The sequence below is a fragment of the Megalobrama amblycephala genome, linkage group LG3 (genome assembly GCF_018812025.1).
Source record: "Megalobrama amblycephala isolate DHTTF-2021 linkage group LG3, ASM1881202v1, whole genome shotgun sequence".
Classification (NCBI taxonomy): domain Eukaryota; kingdom Metazoa; phylum Chordata; class Actinopteri; order Cypriniformes; family Xenocyprididae; genus Megalobrama; species Megalobrama amblycephala.
Genome location: NC_063046.1, coordinates 54,762,503 through 54,784,089, shown reverse-complemented (window position 1 = coordinate 54,784,089; position 21,587 = coordinate 54,762,503). Strand labels below are relative to the sequence as shown.

Here is a 21,587-nt window from a genome sequence, read left to right as displayed (position 1 = left end):
TTCCTAAAATGTAATATGATACAGTTTAACTCGCACTACAGTGTTAATTATGGATTGATCGAGGCATTTTCAGATAGAATATGATTATTCCCCAACTGATGCACTGACAGCGTGTGAAAATGGACCGTCGCTGTGAGCAATATAGTATCACGGTTTGAGCATCAAACCTGTAAGGCGAAATACCATGGTGAAATGACAATGAAAATAATAAAGTTGAATATTTTCTACAAATGCTTGGGGAGAATGGGTAACACTTTATTGTAAGGTGACATAGTTACATGTTACTACATGTACTTACTATATTAATAACAGTAAATTATGCATAATTACAAGTAACTAAACCTAACCAATCTTTTCTGTAACAGTAGTCAGTGTTTGATGCTAAAAATGTTACAGATATGAATAGCAGTGTGGGAAACTTCAGCTAGATTACTATAAGGTACAACAAGCTTCAGTTGGTTCAAAATGCAGCAGAATCTGAGCATGTCAGTCCTATTTCATCATTGTTACATTACATTGGATACTTGTTAGTTTCCAAGTAAAGACAAAGAATAAGTCTGGAGTAACATTCTGATGAATCAATCCACACTATAAAATTAAGTATATCAGATAGTTTTGATTTTGTGATCATACTATAATCCCTAAGCCTCAATCAAGGTCACAAAGTTACAACAACCAAAGTGTTTGAGTTAGAGGACAACAGACATTGTGTTTTGGTGAACTGCGATTTCAGTGTTGCCTGCTGGAAGTCTATTGATGTCGACTTGAGTCTTGGTTCCAAGGTTTCTTCATTTATCTACAAATCTTAGGTAGTTTTTCCTTGCCACAGTCTTTCACATTATCTCATTAATGCCCAAGACTTTTCCCAAAAATGTCATATGACCATTAGAGCATACCCTTTGCCAGTCAAGTGTATTTTTCACTTAAATATTTAATATTTGGTGAATAATGGACACAAATCTATATACAAAAAGTCCAGTAGAAACCAATGCAAAGATAAGGCAGAAATGGTACCATATTAAACACCACTACATCCAACAAAAAATTAAAATGTGTTGTATGCTTAAAACCTCTACTCAACCCCAAAAATATTTATAGCTAGAAAATCATCCATCACAGAAGAGCATTATAATAGGAAGAATGAACAAATACATCATGCATGAGGAACCTCTGAAAACCCTTAAAAAAAGAAAAGAAAAGTAAACTTCTAAGTGTGCTATTTTAAGATATGTCAGTGCAAGTTTCTTTCTGTTAAAACAGCTCAAACATGCATTTTTGGACTAGGTTTAAATCCTGTCTGTGTTTACCATTTACCATACTATTTTTGCACTTACTAGTCCAGTACACACTACTAGGTTCCTATTTAGGTATTGATTCAGCAAAGTATGAATGAATATTTTTTTCATTCCAAAAAAAGTAAACTAAAATAGCTCACTTGAATACTTTTTTTGTAAATGTAGTTGTTTCATTTCAAAATAAAATGTTTGCAAACACTTTAGTTTGAAACTTTTTATTCAATGGCACAAATGCATTTAGAGATCTGACATTTTTCGAAGTATAAAAATATGTAACACTCAAATGTACACTTTTAATACTGGAAAGTTTGTTGGTCTGGTTTTCAGCCCCAGGAGTATGAGTCTGTTGCTTTGTTCTTTTTCTGAATGCATGTACATTCACATGTGTTTGTGTAGGTTTTACAGTTCTTCATGACGTGCTTTCTCTGCATCTTCATCTGCTTTTAGTTTTAGTTCATCCAGAGTGATCAGACCATCAGCGTTCCTGTCCTGGTTCTTGAACATGTCTATGATGACACTGTCTGGATCTTGAGCTGGTTTCAGACGACCTTTCCCTTCTAATACCTGCTGTTTGATGAACTGTGAAAACTGCGGAGAGACATGGTAGGAAAGCGAGGTTTAAATCTAAAAAATTGCTTTCCTAACAAAGACTGAGACACATTCTAAAACAAGCATTATAAAATGGATAGTTCCAGCCCTTGATTCTGATTGGTTGAGCCGCATTCAAAGCCGTTGTAAAATTCCCGAAAACATACTGACCGCATTACACAAGTATCGCTGCGCATCTAAATGTGTATGCTGCTGCGTCTGTCTTAGCAACCACTCTTAGCAACGTAAACATATGTTTGTTCACTATTTATTTTTTTCATTGAAGCTTACTGTATTACGTAGAAGAGAGTTGTGAGAGAGATGCATTCAAAATGAGCATTTTCCTCCAGGTCAGTCCTATGTTCATAATAAAAATCTGTTTAAATGTCTGCGATGATATTGTCCTTTTAACATTTAATGGGTTTTCCCGACCCCTGACGACACTAACAGCGCTAGTCAAAGCATTTGTCATTTGTGTTCACGACAAGTTTCAAAAAAGTCTTTGCGACTGAGTGACTCCCTCATAAAGACAATCTTTGCTGCCATCTAATGGTGTACTAAATGTAACTTCTGTTGCTGTTCACAGTCAGGGACTATTTTTTTCCAGCGGAAGGAAGCCTTTTAATGATTTTACTTCAGGAAAGTTGCATTGATACATATTTTTTAGCTTTAATGTTTGTATTGTGTGGCAACCGTTTTATAAAAGCAGTTTGAACACAATTTATGAAAAAATAAAATATTTAATAGGGTACTATTATTGTGGAAAATGTAGTAATTAAATAGTTAAAAGTTTTATGAATTCAATTGATTAGACATGATTTTTGATTATTTAAAATTATTTAACCAATAAAACGAAATCCAAAAATAATTAAAACAGAATGCAGAATTTGGCAAAAATAAAACCGAATTCAGGAAAAAATCTAAAATTTCAAGGGCCCTAAAATTTTTATTTTTGTTATGCTTTTAATAAATTGTTGTAAAATTGTATTAGTTTCCTGATTTCAGTTAATTAGACATGCTTTATGATTACTGAAATGTATTACTCCAATTTCAAAAACTGGATACTATGAGATTACATTATTCTGCTCACCCTTCAACCATCAAACACTGAAAGTGTAAAAGCATTAACAAATTACTACAACAGACCATGAATAATCCCAAAAGCTTGATTATTACAGACATTTTAAATATCACTGTAGTGATATATGTCTGTATTATGTAACATATGCGAGAGCAAAAAAAAAAAAAAGAAAGAAAATAATCAGGAGGAAAAGAATTCAGGGACTCAAAAGAGTTCCTTCCATGTTATACAATACCATGTCGCATTAAAATACCAAGTGTTACGTTATTCTCCTATGGTCTGAAAAAAGAACAAGAAGAAAACTTTACAGTTCATTCAGTCAAACTGGCGGATAAGGATTATTTTTAGTGCAGCCTTATGATTTGAAATGACTTGTTTCGGTCATTTTGTGTGGAACTTCCCCAAACCGGAATTGCCTCCCATAATCTAAAACGCAGTAGGCTCATTAGGAAAAGGTTAGCTAAAACAGATTCCTATGAGAAGAAATAAAACAGAATCTGTGAAAAAATAAAATGGATTTCATAGGGCCCTACAAGAATCATAAACTGACCTCCTCTAAAGGGACCTGTTGGTCCTGGTTGATGTCTAGAGCCTCAAAGAGCTGAACTGGACTATCTTCAAGCCAAACGAACAGGTAGCCCTCAGGAACCCCCTTCTGCAGAGATACCAGCTCCAGTTCGAACCGTAGCACTGCACTCCCTGGGACAATACCAGCTAGGAAAACAAGAGAACAGGACAACAATATTTCATTTTGTCATCAGGGATTGACAAGAATTAATTATTCTTCATTATTCTATGCTGTTTGAAGACTCCAAAAATATATATAATGATATATAAATATACAAATATATAAAATATATAATATATACTGAATATATATATATATATATATATATATATATATATATATATATATATATATATATATATATATATATATATCAGACCCCTTAAATTTTTCACTCTATGTTATATTGCAGCCATTTGCTAAAATCATTTATGTTCATTTTTTTTTCCTCATTAATGTACACACAGCACCCCATATTGACAGAAAAACACAGAATTGTTGACATCTTTGCAGGTCCTGAGCACTCTGGAGAAGGTTTTCGTCCAGGATATCCCTGTACTTGGCCGCATTCATCTTTCCCTAGATTGCAACCAGTCGTCCTGTCCCTGCAGCTGAAAAACACCCCCACAGCATGATGCTGCCACCACCATGCTTCACTGTTGGGACTGTATTGGACAGGTGATGAGCAGTGCCTGGTTTTCTCCACACATACCATTTAGAATTAAGGCCAAAAAGTTCTATCTTGGTCTCATCAGACCAGAGAATCTTATTTCTCACCATCCTGGCAAACTCCATGCGGGCTTTCATGTGTCTTGCACTGAGGAGAGGCTTCCGTCGGGCCACTCTGCCATAAAGCCCTGACTGGTGGAGGGCTGCAGTGATGGTTGACTTTCTACAACTTTCTCCCATCTCCCGACTGCATCTCTGGAGCTCAGCCACAGTGATCTTTGGGTTCTTCTTTACCTCTCTCACCAAGGCTCTTCTCCCCCGATAGCTCAGTTTGGCCAGACGGCCAGCTCTAGGAAGGGTTCTGGTCGTCCCAAACGTCTTCCATTTAAGGATTATGGAGGCCACTGTGCTCTTAGGAACCTTAAGTGCAGCAGAAATGTTTTTGTAACCTTGGCCAGATCTGTGCCTTGCCACAATTCTGTCTCTGAGCTCTTCAGGCAGTTCCTTTGACCTCATGATTCTCATTTGCTCTGACATGCACTGTGAGCTGTAAGGTCTTATATAGACAGGTGTGTGGCTTTCCTAATCAAGTCCAATCAGTATAATCAAACACAGCTGGACTCAAATGAAGGTGTGGAACCATCTCAAGGATGATCAGAAGAAATGGACAGCACCTGAGTTAAATATATGAGTGTCACAGCAAAGGGTCTGAATACTTAGGACCATGTGATATTTCAGTTTTTATTTTTTAATAAATCTGCAAAAATGTCAACAATTCTGTGTTTTTCTGTCAATATGGGGTGCTGTGTGTACATTAATGAGGAAAAAAAAATGAACTTAAATGATTTTAGCAAATGGCTGCAATATAACAAAGAGTGAAAAATTTAAGGGATCTGAATTAAGGGTCTGAATACTTTCCGTACCCACTGTAAATTGCTGTATTTATTATAAATGATTTAGCATTTTAGCCTTCTCTACCCTCAAATCTGTTGACTTGGCATGGTTTCAGTTCACCTCCTTCCTTCAGTCACATACAGTAGTAGAACTTTATTTCTAGTTCTCATTTCCACTGTCTGCACTTTTTCCACTTTCTGCTTTTAATGTCTGTTTCTTGAAATTTTATGGAGGGGATCCAGTTTTCCATTAGATGTATTCAGACCACCCCAGCCTCTTTTCCAAATCCTCAGTTCGTCGTCTTCTCAAAGATGTGACCACTGATGCAAGCTTTCTACACAAGATGCGATAAAACGACTGTTGCAAATCCATTTGTCCTTCCTAAGAGAAGTATCGCGAGTGCTTGGAGTGTCATAAATAGAACGAGGCATCAGTTTACTGCCGGGCATTTGTTGTGTCGCATCCAGTGTAGACAACATCATTGATTATAATTGGTTGTATTGTCTTTTGTTGTGTCGCTCGCATCCGTTGTAGACACGGTGTTAGCATTTCATGGGTTTCTTCATTGTAAGTTTTTTTTTAACTTGCAATTCTCTTAATTTTACTTGCGATCTTCACTTCTTGAGATGTGTGCTTCTCTGATATTCCTTTCTCTTCAAGCTCCTTTTCTGTTTTTCTTAAACATTCTAAAACTGATTAATTGAGCCACAGACACTTAATAATCATTGACAAAAAGCACACTACTTTCTGTCCTATTTTTAATGATTAAAAATCTTAAATGTCAATCTCAGACCTTACATGTAGGTGACTCCACTTTTTCTCTCTCTCCCCATGACTCACTACTGGTTCAGTCAACGCCTCGTTAAAGTATTAAAGATCCGAGACAATTCTCCTCATGTGTACACCCGGCACTCCTTCAGGATAGGTGCAGCTACATCAGATGCAAATAAAGGACTTTCAGCCCTATTTTTCATAATGTGCAAGCTCACTTGCAACCGACAGTTTGTCTCAAGTTTATTATCCTAAATCTCTGGTGAAGGTGGGGCGTTCACCCTTCTCAAGTTAAACTGTTATGTGTCATCAGCACCATGTTCCTACTATTACAGACGTATGTGGTGTATTGTCATAGCCTGCTCCCGTTTTTACAGCGTCAAGTATTTAACCTTATTTCATACAGATACAATTTAGCTACCTTGTCACTGAGCCTGTCATCACAGGCACTCAGTCAACAGCACGTGGTGGGTGGCTAATGCTAAAGTGGCATTATATCTGCTTGCAAGGCTGGTCGGTTAACAGAGACTTACATCCTTTTAGAGTACAACTTCAACACACCTCCTTTCTCTCCATGTCCAAGGTGTGGCGGCACTATGACTGTCCGTCTCTCTCCTACACACATGTTCCTAAGACCCTCATCCAGGCCATCAATTATTTTACCCCCTCCAAGCAGCACATCCTGTGGGGCCTCATAGTCTCTCCTACGAAGATGGAAGATCAACAAATTTGAGCCAAATCATAAAACGACAGACAGACAGACAGACAGACAGACAGATAGATAGATAGATGGATAGATAGTAGGGCTGCACGATTTATGGTGATTAAACCACACGTGATTTGGCAAAGGCTGCAATTATTTCATCAGTTTGTCAGAGCTGTACGGCTCTGTGATTAGTAGTAATTGCTTCTCCATCTGAAAGCCAGAGGGCGCTCGTGCAGAAACTCCAAATATGCCCTGCCGCAGAAGAAGATAACACGCGTCATATTCCTGTAGCTGAATAAACTGAAGATTGAAATGACTTAAAGAAGATTGAAGATTAAACACGATTGCCTTATTCTGTGTAAGAAGCCACATCATCTCACAGAAGGACGCTCAATTGTCGTTATGAAGTGAGTTTGGAGTAAAAACATGTTATTAAATGTTGTCTTTTGTTTGACATGATGTTAAAAAATGCTTCTCATGTCTGGAAAGATGTTTGACACGTGTTGCTTTTTCAAATGTACATTATAAGTGACTCAAACTCACTTCATTGACAAGCTGCGCATAAAAAAATAATCACAGCCTTTGTGATTTCATAAACGCACCAAGAATCGCGCAGCCCTAATAGATAGATAGATAGATAGAAAAAACTGTATATGTGAAATGAGTTTCAGAGTGAAATCTGATGAAATGATTGGGGAAACTCACGATGTAAAGAGCAATGTGCCGTCCAGCAGTGAGCAGTTGTAGTGGTACTGAATGAAGTCATTCACCTCACTGGTTTCATTACACACCTCAGATTTATGCAGGATCTCCACCTGTACAGGATCTTTGACACCGTGGAAGTCTATCACGTGGATGTCAAAGACCAATACGGCCGAACCTGGGATGTCCTTACCTGACCAAAAGAGAGCAACACTTACTGCATATTCACATTTTGAATGCAAACGGGAATTCCCGGGATCTATCTTCACACTGTAACTCTCGCCTATTCGAAGTTAAGTCGCGCTTAGCCTGATCAGTACCTATATGGGAGACCTCCAATCATGCATACATCTACTAACTGGCTTTATCCTTCTGTCTTCCCTCCACCAATAAGGTGGTGTGTGAGATGTGCGTTCTTACCCACTATGGCCGTCGTTGCATCACTGAGGTGGATGCTGTACACTGGTAGTGGTTGAGGAGATTTATTTACTCAAGAGTTCACTCCAAAATGTTATGAACATTATTTATATACTCGTATACTAATATGATTTTGAAATGCACAAAAGGTACTAGCACTTCTGTTTTTTTTTTTTTTGTTTTTGTTTTTGTCTGTCATTCTGTCTTTAGACCTTTTCTGTTTCTTCGGCTGTACATGTGGTTCTCCCATTGTCTCCACTGGTAAAGCTCAATAATAAATGGGTTCCACTGTCTAATTTTCACTCTTCTTATCACCAAACAACACTATGCTACTAGTGTATCTATAAACGTGAAAGCCAATGAGTGAGAATTTTCTCCAACCTTTAATGAAACACAGTGGGCCACCTCATTTCAACATGGCAAATATATTTATGGAGATGACCCACACCATACATAATTAAAACAGTTTTATAGAAAATTATTGAGTACAGTCTTCATCTAATGTGAGTGTATACCAGGACTAGAAATTAATGGTGGCTTGGGGGCAAAAACGTCACAAAAATGAAAAAATAAATAAAAAATCTCCCCAAATTCAGGATAATGGGGCAAAACACGCCCCTGGACAATTAAACTAAATCTATTACGGCTGACACAATTAAAGTGAAAAAGAATGAAAAGTGTTGATTGCGGCATTGCATTTAGACCTGCATATGTTGCATTTGATTTTTTTTTTTTTTTATACACGTTGAGCATTATAACTAATCACACACATTTATGTTGAGCTTATGAATGCAATGGCCAATCAGAGGCATTTCGATTAGTCAATGCTGAAAACACCAGAGTTTTAATCAGTAAGCAAGATCACTGACTGAATTCTGAATCTGCACTCTCATGAATTCTCTCATCATAAACAAAGTGCAGATACGATGTCAGCAACAGATTAATTTTGCAGTGTACACAGCTTCTTTGATTATAGTTTTTGTGAGAGTGCATAACTGGCGCTAAACTGAAGTCATGGACAGCTTCTTGGACGTTCTTTGCTTGCTTTCTGTATGTAATTTATTTCCAGTTTGAATAACCATTTTGTTTTTACTAAAATAATACTAAAATAATCCATATGAAAATGAGATTTTCTAATGCATAATTACCAATTAACTAATTCATAAACAGATCATAGCTTGTTTTGACTCTGTAGACATAATATGACATGTCGTTTCCACAAAAGGTATTTATTCTTTTAACATTATTAATCAATATTATAATATCAAGAGCAATAATCAACAATAATGATATTTGTCATAATACTGCAGCCCTAACCTGAAATGAGTTCCTGTTTTTTTTATTTATATAGTTTATGTAAGGTATGTACATTATGCAATTGTGTGAATGGGTCACTGGCGAATAAGGTTTTTAAAAGTGTCAAAAAAATATAATGGAGATATAATTAATTTTGAAGTTTTATTAAGTGTTAATATTGAGATTATGTGTTTTTTATAATCAATTAACACTGCTTTTGTCATTTATTACAAGATGGACAAAATTTGTTACCAAAAAAGTCATTTAGTTTAACCAAAATTTCAGTTTTAATAAATTACACTTTTGGTTATACCGAATGATGATATTTTCTAACAATGCTAACAGGCTGATATCTAGATAGCTAGCTAGTTAGCTTGCTTGCTAGCTAGCTAACAAAAGGACAATCAAACATTTTATATTTAGTACAATTTTTTAAAATATTACATTTTCCATGTTTAATAGCGTTTGTACTGAATGACCTGATGTTTCGGGACATGTGTATGAGCAAGTGAAAACGATTTTTTCAAATAGTTAAGAGAGAGTTAGTTACTTTTCTTAATGACCGTGTGGGTCCTGTGCAGGCGTCTGAATGATATCACATCCTTTAACATGATATTGAGCACATGACTTGATCCAAAATGGTCCCTTTTATATTGGTTACTCCAAATGACATCAATGAAATTAATTTTTCCGGACATTCTTTCTCATAGAAGCAACGACTTCTACACATAAATTTAATACCATTTTGCACTATGTTATATGTGATGTTATAAAATCATGCCATAATAAAAAATATATATCCCCTATTATATTTTATGATATTTTAAAAAATGAAATGGCTGTATTAGCCTTTGGACGTTTAAACCAACTGACTTTTTGACACTTCAAAATCTTTAAAGCGGAACTCAGTAAGATTTGCGAAGCTCCCCCTACAGTTTCCTTCAGTCAATCACACTGTCGTAAATACTCCAAGCGCAGCTCTGGACTACGACTACAACGCTCACCAGCACAGTAGTTTTGCAAATACAGTACAAGAAAGAGGAGGTGGGTAATTTGCAAATACAGTACACTTGATGGAGGTGGGTAATTTTCGAAATTGTCTTATAAAGTCATAATATGTACATTGTTTTTGAATTACCGTAAAGCATTTTGTCACTCTCGCGTGAACGTGAACATGAGGCGAGATTGTGTCGGGTCGATGCAGCTCAACTTGCAAGTGCTGTATTCTGGCGTAGACGTGCCGGATGGGGTTAGTGCTCGCCTCAAACACACCACTACAAGTCAATTAACCATCGTAAGGACTTAGAAAACTATTTATGAAGGTAAAAAAAGTTACTTAGTTCTGCTTTAAAATATTTTTATATGTATAAAAATATAATTAAAACCTTTTGGATTAAAAAAAAGAGATCTAGATGTACTACTTACATACTTTGGATGTCATATCTTTGTTTTTTATTATCATTAAAGGGGACCTATTATGCCCCATTTTACAAGATGTAAAATAAGTCTCTGATGTCCCAAGAGTGTATATGTGAAGTTTTAGCTCAAAATACCTCACAGATAATTTTTTATAACATGTTAAAATTGCCACTTTTAGTTGTTTGACAAAAACGCGCCATGTCAGTGCGGTCCCTTTAAATGCAAATGAGCTGCTGCGCTCGGTCTAAGAGGGCGGAGCTTCAAGAGCTGATTCTCCAGGATTCAGTCAGGATGCACTATAATGTCAGAAACTGCAAATATATGCTGCATGAAGATATAACAGTTATAGTTTAGTTAAATTACGGTTATAAATTATATTGTCTTCTTGTTTTTAATCCACTATATTACTACAAGCCTGTTGTACCGCCCGAATGATGGCCAAAACTTTACAGATGAGTTTTATGATGTTTATTGTACTTCACACAAAAGATGAAGTGCCTGTTTTCACTCAACAACAGTAAACAAATATATAAAGACCTTATGCCATTTTGGGTGGTGCTTAATAAATTGCTAAACTTTATATCCGTAAATAAACTCAGATTAACTGTAATAAAGTGCTCTCACCTTCATTACTGTCGTATCCAGTATCACTCTGGAGGCTGTAAGCTGGATCACGAACAGTTTTTACTTGTATATTCTTGAGTAGCACATTTTTAGCACAGTCTGTTTTGTATTGTCCCTTTGTATTGATATTCGTTCACTAAGCAGTCCGGTGTGAAATGATTCACGCAGACATAAACAAATTTCGGCAGAACTGAGGGAGCATTTTCCTGGAAAACCAAGTTAATCCACCTCGTTTTCAGCAGCTCAGATTTAGGGAGTAAATGGAGAGAGCTATGTGGATTAATCCATCCATCTACAGAGCTCTTAAAACACTTGGGAGAAATTCTTATCAGTGCAGCAATGGCGGACTCGCTGTGATCTCGCTCAGGGCGGTCCTATGTTAAAACGGCAGTGTCTGTCAAGAATCGTGGGTGGGGCCTGTGGCTTTTGTGACGTCACACTGCCAGGGATCTGGAAACGGCTTGTTCTGAGACACTGCTTATGATTTATGGGGATTAAAAAAGGAGTGGGTGGATTTTTACTATAGGGTGGTTGTGTTCACACACTGCCAACACACATTTATGTCCAAACACCATGCAAAAGTGAATTTTGCATAATAGGTCCCCTTTAAGGCCTTTGGACAAAAAATTACCCTTCACGTTATTGACCCGAATACATGTATGCCAGCTTTGAGCCGCATTAAACATACATGTACATAAACGTAAATGCCATAAATGCCTCTGTTCCACCTTTGCATTGTAAAGATGGCTTTTGTTGATGTTGATTGATAAAATGTAATTGCTAACAGTAGTATTATGATTGATTGATTGATTGAAGTAATCGGATAAATTTAAGGATTCAACATAAAAGAAAACACAGATACATTTATTATGGTATGTAATTATAAAAATATAAAATTGTATAAATAAAAAAAAAAAAATGCACCTGGAAATCAATTCCAGGACACAAATATTGGCCCTTTATGTAAAAGTACATTTCTAACCCTGGCGTACGTACCCTGGCGAAACACACTTTCATTGGCAAACAGGTCCTTTAAAATGCATTAAGATCATCTAACCTGCCCCCTGCTGGCCATACGCAAGGTGAGGCGGCAAGATGATTCTTCTCCTCTCTCCTGTACACACACCCTGCAAGCCTTTATCTATGCCTGCGATCATGTAGCCCAGTCCAATGTATGTGTTGTACGTCTGGTTGTGCTGATAACTGTGATATTAGAGGTAATACATCAGAATCTACATCTACTGCAAACCTAAAATAACAAGCAAGCAAATAAAAGTCAGGAAATAAACCTGGAGTCAAATGTGATGCCGTTGAGGAAGGAGGCATTGTAGTGGTAGCGGATGTAGTCGCCAGCAACAGACTTGCGTGCACATGGTTCAGGCGCTTCCTTGACCTCCACAATGATGTCATCTTTAGGGTTGTGGAGGTCTTCCAGGAGAATGTGATACACAACTGTGGCGTGAGGAGGGATGTCTGTGCCTGGGGAAAAGAGAGACGCAAGAACGATAAAATAAAGGGAAACAAAGAATGAAAAGTCAGAAAGAGACGTGGTTTAACCCTCATGTTGTGTTGTGGGTCAATTTGACGGTTCTATCTTCATTCAGCATATATTCTCTGGCTCTGTAGCATCTTACAACAGTTCCCACATGAGCAATTTATAGATTATCATGACAGAATATGCTAATAAATGACTTTAAGGTAGTTAACTCCACATCACTACATAAATTCATCAACTAACCATTCAGAAACATCCTGTTGCATTCTACATGTTGTCACTTCTTCTTGAGTCTGTCCATCATTGTCTGACTTCGGTTTGAACATAAAAGGCTGAACAGTTTCTGACATTTTCAGTGAGTCTATGTGAAGTAATTGGAGCTGCTAACATGAGCTCTTGAAATTCCACCCTCTTCTTAGGAGCAGCAGCTCATTTGCTTTTAAAGGTGCCATAGAACACTTTTTCACAAGATGTAATATAAGTCTAAGGTGTCCACTGAATGTGTCTGTGAAGTTTCAGCTCAAAATACCCCATAGATTTGTTTTTATTAATTTTTATAACTGCCTGTTTTGGGGCATCATTAAATATGTGCCGATTCAGGCTGCTTCCCCTTTAAATCCTCGCGTTCCCCACCCTCGAGCTTGCGACTCTATAATACATTGCATAAACAAAGTTCACACAGCTAATATAACCCTCAAAATGGATCTTTACAAAATGTTCGTCATGCATGCAGACGTTAATATTGCCTGCCCTTGTCTAATGCCTTGAACAATGAGTTGGCATATGCAAATATTGGGGGCGTACATATTAATGATCCCGACTGTTACGTAACAGTCGGTGTTATGTTGAGATTCGCCTGTTCTTCTTAAACAAATGAGATTTACATAAGAAGGAGGAAACAATGCTGTTTGAGACTCACTGTATGTCATTTCCATGTACTGAACTCTTGTTATTCAACTATGCCAAGGTAAATTAAATTTTCAATTCTATGGCACCTTTAAAGCGACACACAAAAACAGAGCGTTTTTGCTCACCCTCAAAAAGTGACAAATTTAACATGCTATAAAAAAATTATCTGTAGGGTATTTTGAGCTAAATCTTCACATACACACTCTGGGGACATCAGAGACTTATTTGTAAAAGTGGCATTATATGATCCCTTTAAACTATTTCTTCTTGGAACATTTTTACTTTTTCTCAGATGTGTTTTGAGCTTTTTTTTTTTTACATCTATGGTGCTGTGGTTTCCATGCAATTCACCAAAAATCAACACTTTGAAAAACAACATTGTCAGATAAAAAAAAAACAACTAAAAACCTTTATTGCAGCTTGCCAAAGACTAAAATGTGAAATAAATGAGAAATTTAAGACTCTAAGACTCGAAACTTGTCTTCAATATCAAAAATTCAGAGTTTCTTTATCTATTTGAGTTTCACTGTGCAATGAAGTTTTTGACTATTTTAAATACTAGTCTGTTGCAGCACTGAAAAGTAGTGTGTGAAACCCATTTTACCCTCACAAGGGTTTGAGAACCAGACAAAAAAAAAGCCAGAGGCTATATCTAAGTACAAATATTGATACTATTTACAACAAGAACAAATTATGTTAGATACTGTTTGTACTTAGTCTATTTGAAGTTATTTGCACCTCCGTGTGCAAATCAAATAGTCACTACAAGTAGTCAATCAAGGAAATGTTTTAATTTTGTGTCTGCAGCTTTTGAACATAAAAAATATGTGGGTCAAATCGACCCCTAACACAAAGGGTGCCTTTGCTCGCAGGTCACAGTTTTCAGAAACTTTTTACTTCTTTTTTTATTTTTAGAAACATCCGATTGTATTACTCCTCTAGGTTTGTAAAGGCTGGAATACACTACACGACTTGTAAAAAATTAACTTTTTTTTATTTATTTTTTTTATTTAATAGACATCATATACTTGCCAACACTGTCAGTGTTACAGAGGAAAAACTGGCCATCATACACAACTGAGAATCAGACACAGAATCAGTCTGAAATCTTGTTGTGTATTCCAGCCATTAGCAGTTACTAAAACAGGTTGTGATTTGTTATTGTCCAGACAATGTTATTCATCTGATTGATAACTGAATGAGAACCCAAGGTTTACGAATGTGCAGTGTGAAATCTGCAAAACCCAATTACCCTGAAATTAACCATTAGTTAATAACTAACATAAGGCATGAACAGTGAGAAACATGGAGCAAGATAACCCAGAATTACACTGACACTGAGTTGACAATTTCAAGTGTGTAAAGTCCAACATTAAAGAATGGAACAATTTCCAAGATTTTAATTAAAATCTATGACTGATAAAGAATTGGATGTTCTTTATATATACACATGCAAATGGTTTGCTTGCTTACCATATCCTTTTTCTCCATATGCCAGAAATGGAGGGATGATGAAGTGTCGTATTTCTCCCACACACATGCCCAGTAACCCTTCATCCAAGCCTTTTATGAGCAAACCTTCTCCAACCACAGAATCCTGCGTCTGGGAACGCTTGTAGCTGCAAGATGCTCATATAAGATTAGTCAACATACATCTGTGCAACAGTTCAAAATGGGTACATCTGATATATTATGTGTGTCCGTACTTTAATATTATTTTTTTAAATGTTAGAATACATTCTCTTATGCAAGCTTAATATACAAAGACAACTACTGCTAAGACATATGTAAAATGATTTACAAGTGTAAACCCTGTGGCTCTGTCCAGCTAACAAAAAAATATGTTCCAGGAACGTTCTGTTAACGTTCCAATTAAGTGATAAAATTGTTATTTCTGAATGTTCATTATTTTTTTAAATGTTTTAAAACATTTTTTCTTGGTTATGCAAACGTTTAGGCAACAATTAAATTTGATCATTTTGCTAACATAAAGGGAATGTTACTTCTCTAAACATTCTGAAACAAGTAGTAACACTTAAAAAGTGTGAAGAGTGTGAGTTTGGGACAGGAGCATTCAAGAAACCTGTTTGAAAACAATCATTATTTTTTGCAATTCCATCAACTGGGACAGAAAGTAGCACTAACCTGGAGTCAAACACGGTGCCATCCAGCAATGTCCCATTAAAGTGAAAACGCACAAAGTCAGTCCTCATGACTGAGCGCTTGCAGTCTTTAGGTGTACTGATGACTTTGGTCTGAACCTGGTCTGCTCTGTTAAAGACGTCTAGTAGAACCAGATCAAACACTAATGTTGTGTCTGGCGGCACTGTACCACCTAAAATGGCACAGAAGGAATACATATTACAGTGATCGCAAATGCTAGTGGTTCATAAATTTCTTATAGTACACAACCTCTGGGGGTTTTGAGAGAACTGTAGGAGATTTGTGAGTTGATAAAAACTAATAATTATATCCAATGTAAAATTAAAATATAAATGGGGCTGCATGAGAGATGTGATATTGTTTAGGGCAATAATTAAATCAAAAGGCTGCAAAACAACTATAGTCTGATGTGCTGCTGCGTGTTTCAGAGCTAAGTGCGCCTTTGTGAGCAGCTAGTGATCGGGTGTATTCAGCATCTGAGAGCTTCTCTGTTCACTGTAAATGCAGAAAACTCTCTACATGTGCTGTGAGTTTAATATGCATTTAGGAATTCAACGTATTCACTTTTATACATTCACATAATTTCCAACATTTTTTTTGTGGGCAGTTTACAGCATTTTAGTAGTATTCCACCTAAATAAAAGGAACATTTAAAGCTTGAGGCTTTGAACATTTGAAAGTGATTGTTTGTTTGTTTGTTTGTTTGTTTATTGCCATATCAGCATCTATGGCTATTTTCATGGCAAGAACAACATTAAAAATAAATAAATAAACATAATTAGCACAGTAATAGTAAAAAACAACAGTTCATAATCAACTCACATAGCTATAACAAACATTATTAAGATTTTTCATTTCAATATTTGATTAAAAAAAACTTAAGATTGTTCCTGGTGAAACATTTTTGAAAACATCCATTAAAGGTGCCCTAGAACTTTTTTTTAAAAGATGTAATATAAGTCTAAGGTGTCCCCTGAATGTGTCTGTGAAGTTTCAGCTCAAAATACTCCATAGATTTTTTTTAATTCATTTTTTTAACTGCCTATTTTGGGACATAATTAGAAATGAGCCGATTCAGGGTGTGTGGCCCTTTAAATCTCGTGCTCCACGCCCACGGAGCTCGTGCTTGCCTTAAACAACATAACAAAAGTTCAAACAGCTAATATAACCCTCAAAATGGATCTTTACAAAGTGTTCGTCATGCAGCATGTCTAATCGCGTAAGTACAGTGTTTATTTTGATGTTTACATTGATTCTGAATGAGTTTGATAGTATGCTCCGTGGCTAACGGCTAATGCTACACTGTTGGAGAGATTTATAAAGAATGAAGTTGTGTTTATGCATTATACAGACTGCAAGTGTTTAAAAATGAAAATAGCGACGGCTCTTGTCTCCGTGAATACAGTAAGAAACAATGGTAACTTTAACCACATTTAACAGTACATTAGCAACATGCTAACGAAACATTTAGAAAGACAATTTACAAATATCACTAAAAATATCATGTTATCATGAATCATGTCAGTTATTATTGCTCCATCTGCCATTTTTTGCTGTTGTCCTTGCTTGCTTACCTAGTCTGTTGATTCAGCTGTGCACAGATCCAGATGTTCTGCCCTTGTCTAATGCCTTTCATAAAATTGGGAACATGGGCTGGCATATGCAAATATTGGGGGCGTACACCCCGACTGTTACGTAACAGTCGGTGTTATGTTGAGATTCGCCTGTTCTTCTGTGGTCTTTTAAACAAATGAGATTTATATAAGAAGGAGGAAACAATGGAGTTTGAGACTCACTGCATTCCATGTACTGAACTCTTGTTATTTAACTATGCCGAGGTAAATTCAATTTTTGAATCTAGGGCACCTTTAAAGAACTTTCTGTGTAAAAAAACATTGACTAATGACATTCAAAGCAGTACATTCCAACAAAATATGTTTTATAGACAGAGGAAACATTTGAAAGTGAAGAATTTAACAATTAGTATTGTAACATATAGTGTAAAATACAATTATTATTATAATGATCAAATATTCAACATTTTCTTTTACAGTACAATTGTAAATTATAACAGTAATATATTTCTGTATTCATTTGGTAAATAGATTTAAAACATAAAAATATTAAGAATTAAAGCTGCAAGCAGCATTTACAGGGCCAAGCACAAAAGCAGCACAACAAGCCAGCCAACATGACTGTGAGCATCAGACCAACTGCAACAGTGAGCAATTAAAGATCTATTAAGATCATTTTAGGCAAAAGAGCTGAAAAACCACAAATACAGTCAATAATAAAGATTTACTGGTTTATCACTTTCGACCAATAGGAGGCGCTGTGACCAAATTAATGTGGTATGGTCAGACTGAGGTGACAATGAAAATCGCAAAAACTGGTGTCAATATGCCAAGCATTGCAGAGATACAGCCTCAAGAGTCATTTTGGCATCATGCCTCAAATTTGTTGCTGTGGTATACGAAAAGGGAAAAGGGTTTTCGTCTATCAACACGAAATCCATAACATTTTACCTACATGGTCTAAAGATGATACGATTCGATTTTGGTGAAAATTGGACCAATGGTCAAGGAGTAGTTTGAAAAAGTATGTTTTTAAAGAAAATCAAACTGGCGGACAGGAAATTTGGCTGACTATGGCAAAATTGGCATCAATGTTCTCAGCATGACCCACGGAATCTATTAAGACCATTCTCATTACAATAGGCCACATTTATATAAATCTATTAACATTTTTTTTTTATGTTATTACAATGTTTGAACACAAAGTGTCGCTGTCTTGAAACCATTTGCAAACCTTCAGAGCAGTGTGCCCATGACACATACTGAGTTTCGTAATGGTACACCAATGCATTCATATAATATAGCATTTCATATAATACTGTATTGTAATTAATGGCAATTTCATGTTTTGTTCAATTATAGTGCCACCAAGATGCACAATCCAACCACTTTTTTTATGTGTCCTCAGAGTGAGCCCATACATGTGTCAAATTTGGTGAAAGTATCTCATTTCGTTTTGGAGTTATAAACATTTATATGCATGAGAACATAAAAAATGATCCATGGATGACATTTTTTTAGATTTTTTTGCCACTTCTTATCAAAATTTTGACATTTGGGCATTAGCATTTAGTTAACCAGCTAAGGTTCTGTGTTTCCTATGGTGATTTTGTCTCGATCGGAGTAACGGTTTAGAAGATATTCACAAATGTTTTTTAAGCGCTCAATCACCACTTCGCACAAACCGTAAGTCAAAACCTAGCATGTTTGGTATCATTGGACTTGGCAAGGATTCAGGAGTCAAAGGAGATGACTCCAGTGAAAATAAATCGACCACACCCAAAGTTATAAGCATTTGAATATTTGATCGTACCACTAGGTGGCGCTGACTTGAAACTTCTCAGGCTTCTTCAGGGTTATCGTGCTGATGACCCATACCGAGTTTCGTAACGATACACTAGTGTGTTCATAAAATACAGCATTTTGGCACAAAATTCAAAATGGCTGACACCCAAAATGGCTGATATCTCAGCAGGATGCCCCGAATCTGACGAGACCACATTTAAACCATTTAGAAGTTATAAGCAAAAATAGCCATTTTTCATATCTCCGGACCAGTAGGTGGCGTTGTGCTAAAACTCAGCATGTAGTCTCTAGTCATGCTTGGGATGACATGTACCAAGTTTGGTCTGAATATTATAAAGCATTGCGGAGATATAGTATTGAGTACAATTTGGGGTGCTCTACGTTAAATTAATTTGCGTGTTATTCAAGAATGGTTGAGTTAATCAAAAAGCTTTTAATAAATTTTTGTGAGCATGGTCTGAAGATGATCTGATCTGATTTTCATGAAAATCGAACAAAGTGTTTAGAACGAGTTCGAAAAAGTAGGTTTTTTGCACAAATTGTCATGACACAAAATGAAGTCATATGGTGCAATCGAATCGGCATGAGTCAAGGAATCAGAGGAGAAAAAGTTATTAGCACAAACGTAAGAGCAAATTTGGACAGTTGATGGCACTAGAGGGATTGAGTTAGAGACTCCAAATTTGCTATGTTGACATTTCAGACTATCCTCTATCAGTGTGCCAAATTTCATAACTTTCCCACAAGCGGTTTCATGGGCTGCCATAGACTCCCAGAGCGGAAGAAGAAGAAGAACGCCACTGATTACAATAGGTGCCTACACACCTTCGGTGCTTGGCCCATAATAATAATAATTACATTTGATCGGGTTCCTAAAACACCAGTGTGAATGTAATGTGAACTGAGACACTATCACAACTAAAAAAAAAAAAAAAAAAAAAAAAAGTTTCAATCCACCAGCTACAAAGATGAGACCATTACCATTAACCAACTACATGCTGAGAACTGTGAACATACAAATGTGCACTAAATTGTTAAAATATTAATCTCAGGAGGTACTTCAACCAAATGCCACTTATTTTAATAAGCGTTTCACAAAAAGAAGATAGAAGTGGAAAGACAGGAGTTTTCGCATTATTGAATATACTTGCTTTGATATCTAATGCCCAGTCCCAAAAATTTTAAGGCTGTGTTTAAGAACTGTGGGTCCAAATAGTTTTTTGGGCTGCTTTGAAAGTTTGAACAAATGAACTAGTATGTACATTTTATCAATGTAAAAGTTGTGTTTGAGTATATTACCTGCTGCTTGGCTACTGTAGGCCAGGTGGGGGGGCACAGTGATCCTCCGACGCTCATTCACACACATACCCAGAATGCCCTTGTCCACGCCAGCAAACTGCCACTTATGGCCCACCTGTCCAAAGAATGCAGCCCCCTTATCATAGCTGCAATTAAAACAGAAAATTACCTTACTTTATATGTATTCTCAAAGTGACATACAGCACATGAACACCAATCAAGAGTATTTTAATTCAAACCAATTTTATTTAAATAGCTCTTTCAATGTACCTCTACACCATTTCAAAGCAGCTTACAGGAAAATATTGCTGCAGTGTATATCATGTATTAAATCCTGGGATTCCTAATTGCATAGAAAAAATGCACGAGGCTGAGGAGGCCCAAAACCAAGTTTTTGTCCACGTAGGGTACACCATGATGACCAAAAAAGTTGCATGAATGAAGCTCACACAGTCATCATAATAATATGCAATCTTACTATTGTTTTTGCTAAAGAGACTTGAGTAAACCATCTTGAATAAACCTAGTATTTGCATCATACTACAAAAGATACTAAAATGAAAATCATGCAAGTAGCCTATTTTTACCACATATAAAAGCTAACGGTGCATGTCCAGAAAATCAAGGTACACCTGAAAACCAAACCCAATGGTATCGCCGACAGAAGCAAAAAGTAATGTGCAAGATGCAAAGAATTCATCACTCAGGCTGGATCACCTCACCTAGAGTCAAACCGTTTTCCGTCAGTAAAAGTGCCGTTATAGTGATAACGCACGAAATCTCCTGATTTCACTTCTCTGACGCATCGCTTGGGAATGAAGTATCGATCAACTGCAATATCGTCGATCGGCCCGGGGTTACAGTCCACATAGAACCATGTCGCCAGCAATAAACTCAAAATAATCCTCTGTAGCATTTTAAGGAAAGTGTAGACTGTGAGTGAGGCTTGTGAGGGCTCGACAGTGAGTTGTGGGCTCTTGTAGGAGGAGTTCGGATGTGTAAACGTGGAAGATCTCAAACTGGGATGTTGCTTGCGGGCACTTTTTTTCCTTTTCGCAACAAATGAAAGCCCAGGTTCTGGGTTATTTTATAGGAGTCATCAATTGTTTACTGTCATTATTTTTGATGTTATTAAAAAAAATGTGGGGGAAATGACGCATGTTAAAGGAAAAATATTTAACGAGATCATATTTCGCGGAAGCGGATGGAGAGGAATACTGCCGTTCATTAACCGGTGGATGACACACTTTAGCAGTTTTGGTCCTGTTAGGGATATGATATGAGCCACTATGTATTGTTTTGTATTGTATG

The 21,587-nt window shown here is 36.5% G+C and overlaps 1 protein-coding gene across 1 annotated transcript; it reads right to left on the bottom strand.

Annotated features, from left to right (window-relative positions):
* Window positions 1-234: 234 nt before the first annotated feature.
* fkbp10b (FKBP prolyl isomerase 10b) lies at window positions 235-21,314 on the bottom strand. Its single transcript, XM_048186098.1, has 10 exons — window positions 20,999-21,314; window positions 20,277-20,422; window positions 15,580-15,769; window positions 14,908-15,053; window positions 12,320-12,509; window positions 12,088-12,233; window positions 7,278-7,467; window positions 6,428-6,570; window positions 3,515-3,678; window positions 235-1,883 (listed from the first exon to the last, which is right to left on the bottom strand). The coding sequence occupies exons 1-10, from the start codon at window positions 21,190-21,192 to the stop codon at window positions 1,695-1,697; spliced, it is 1,698 nt and encodes a 565-aa protein (XP_048042055.1). The 5' UTR covers window positions 21,193-21,314; the 3' UTR covers window positions 235-1,694.
* Between the last annotated feature and the right edge of the window lie 273 nt (window positions 21,315-21,587).

What these genes read in the sequence shown, in the direction of transcription:
- fkbp10b (XM_048186098.1), bottom strand. Translation starts at nt 21,192, where the DNA reads ATGCTACAGAGGATTATTTTGAGTTTATTGCTGGCGACATGGTTCTAT. An exon ending in CTACAGTAGCCAAGCAGCAG is followed by an intron (nt 15,770 to 20,276) that starts GTAATATACTCA and finishes GTGCCATTTTAG; the next exon opens with GTGGTACAGTGCCGCCAGAC. An exon ending in ATATGGAGAAAAAGGATATG is followed by an intron (nt 12,510 to 14,907) that starts GTAAGCAAGCAA and finishes TCTTTTCCCCAG; the next exon opens with GCACAGACATCCCTCCTCAC.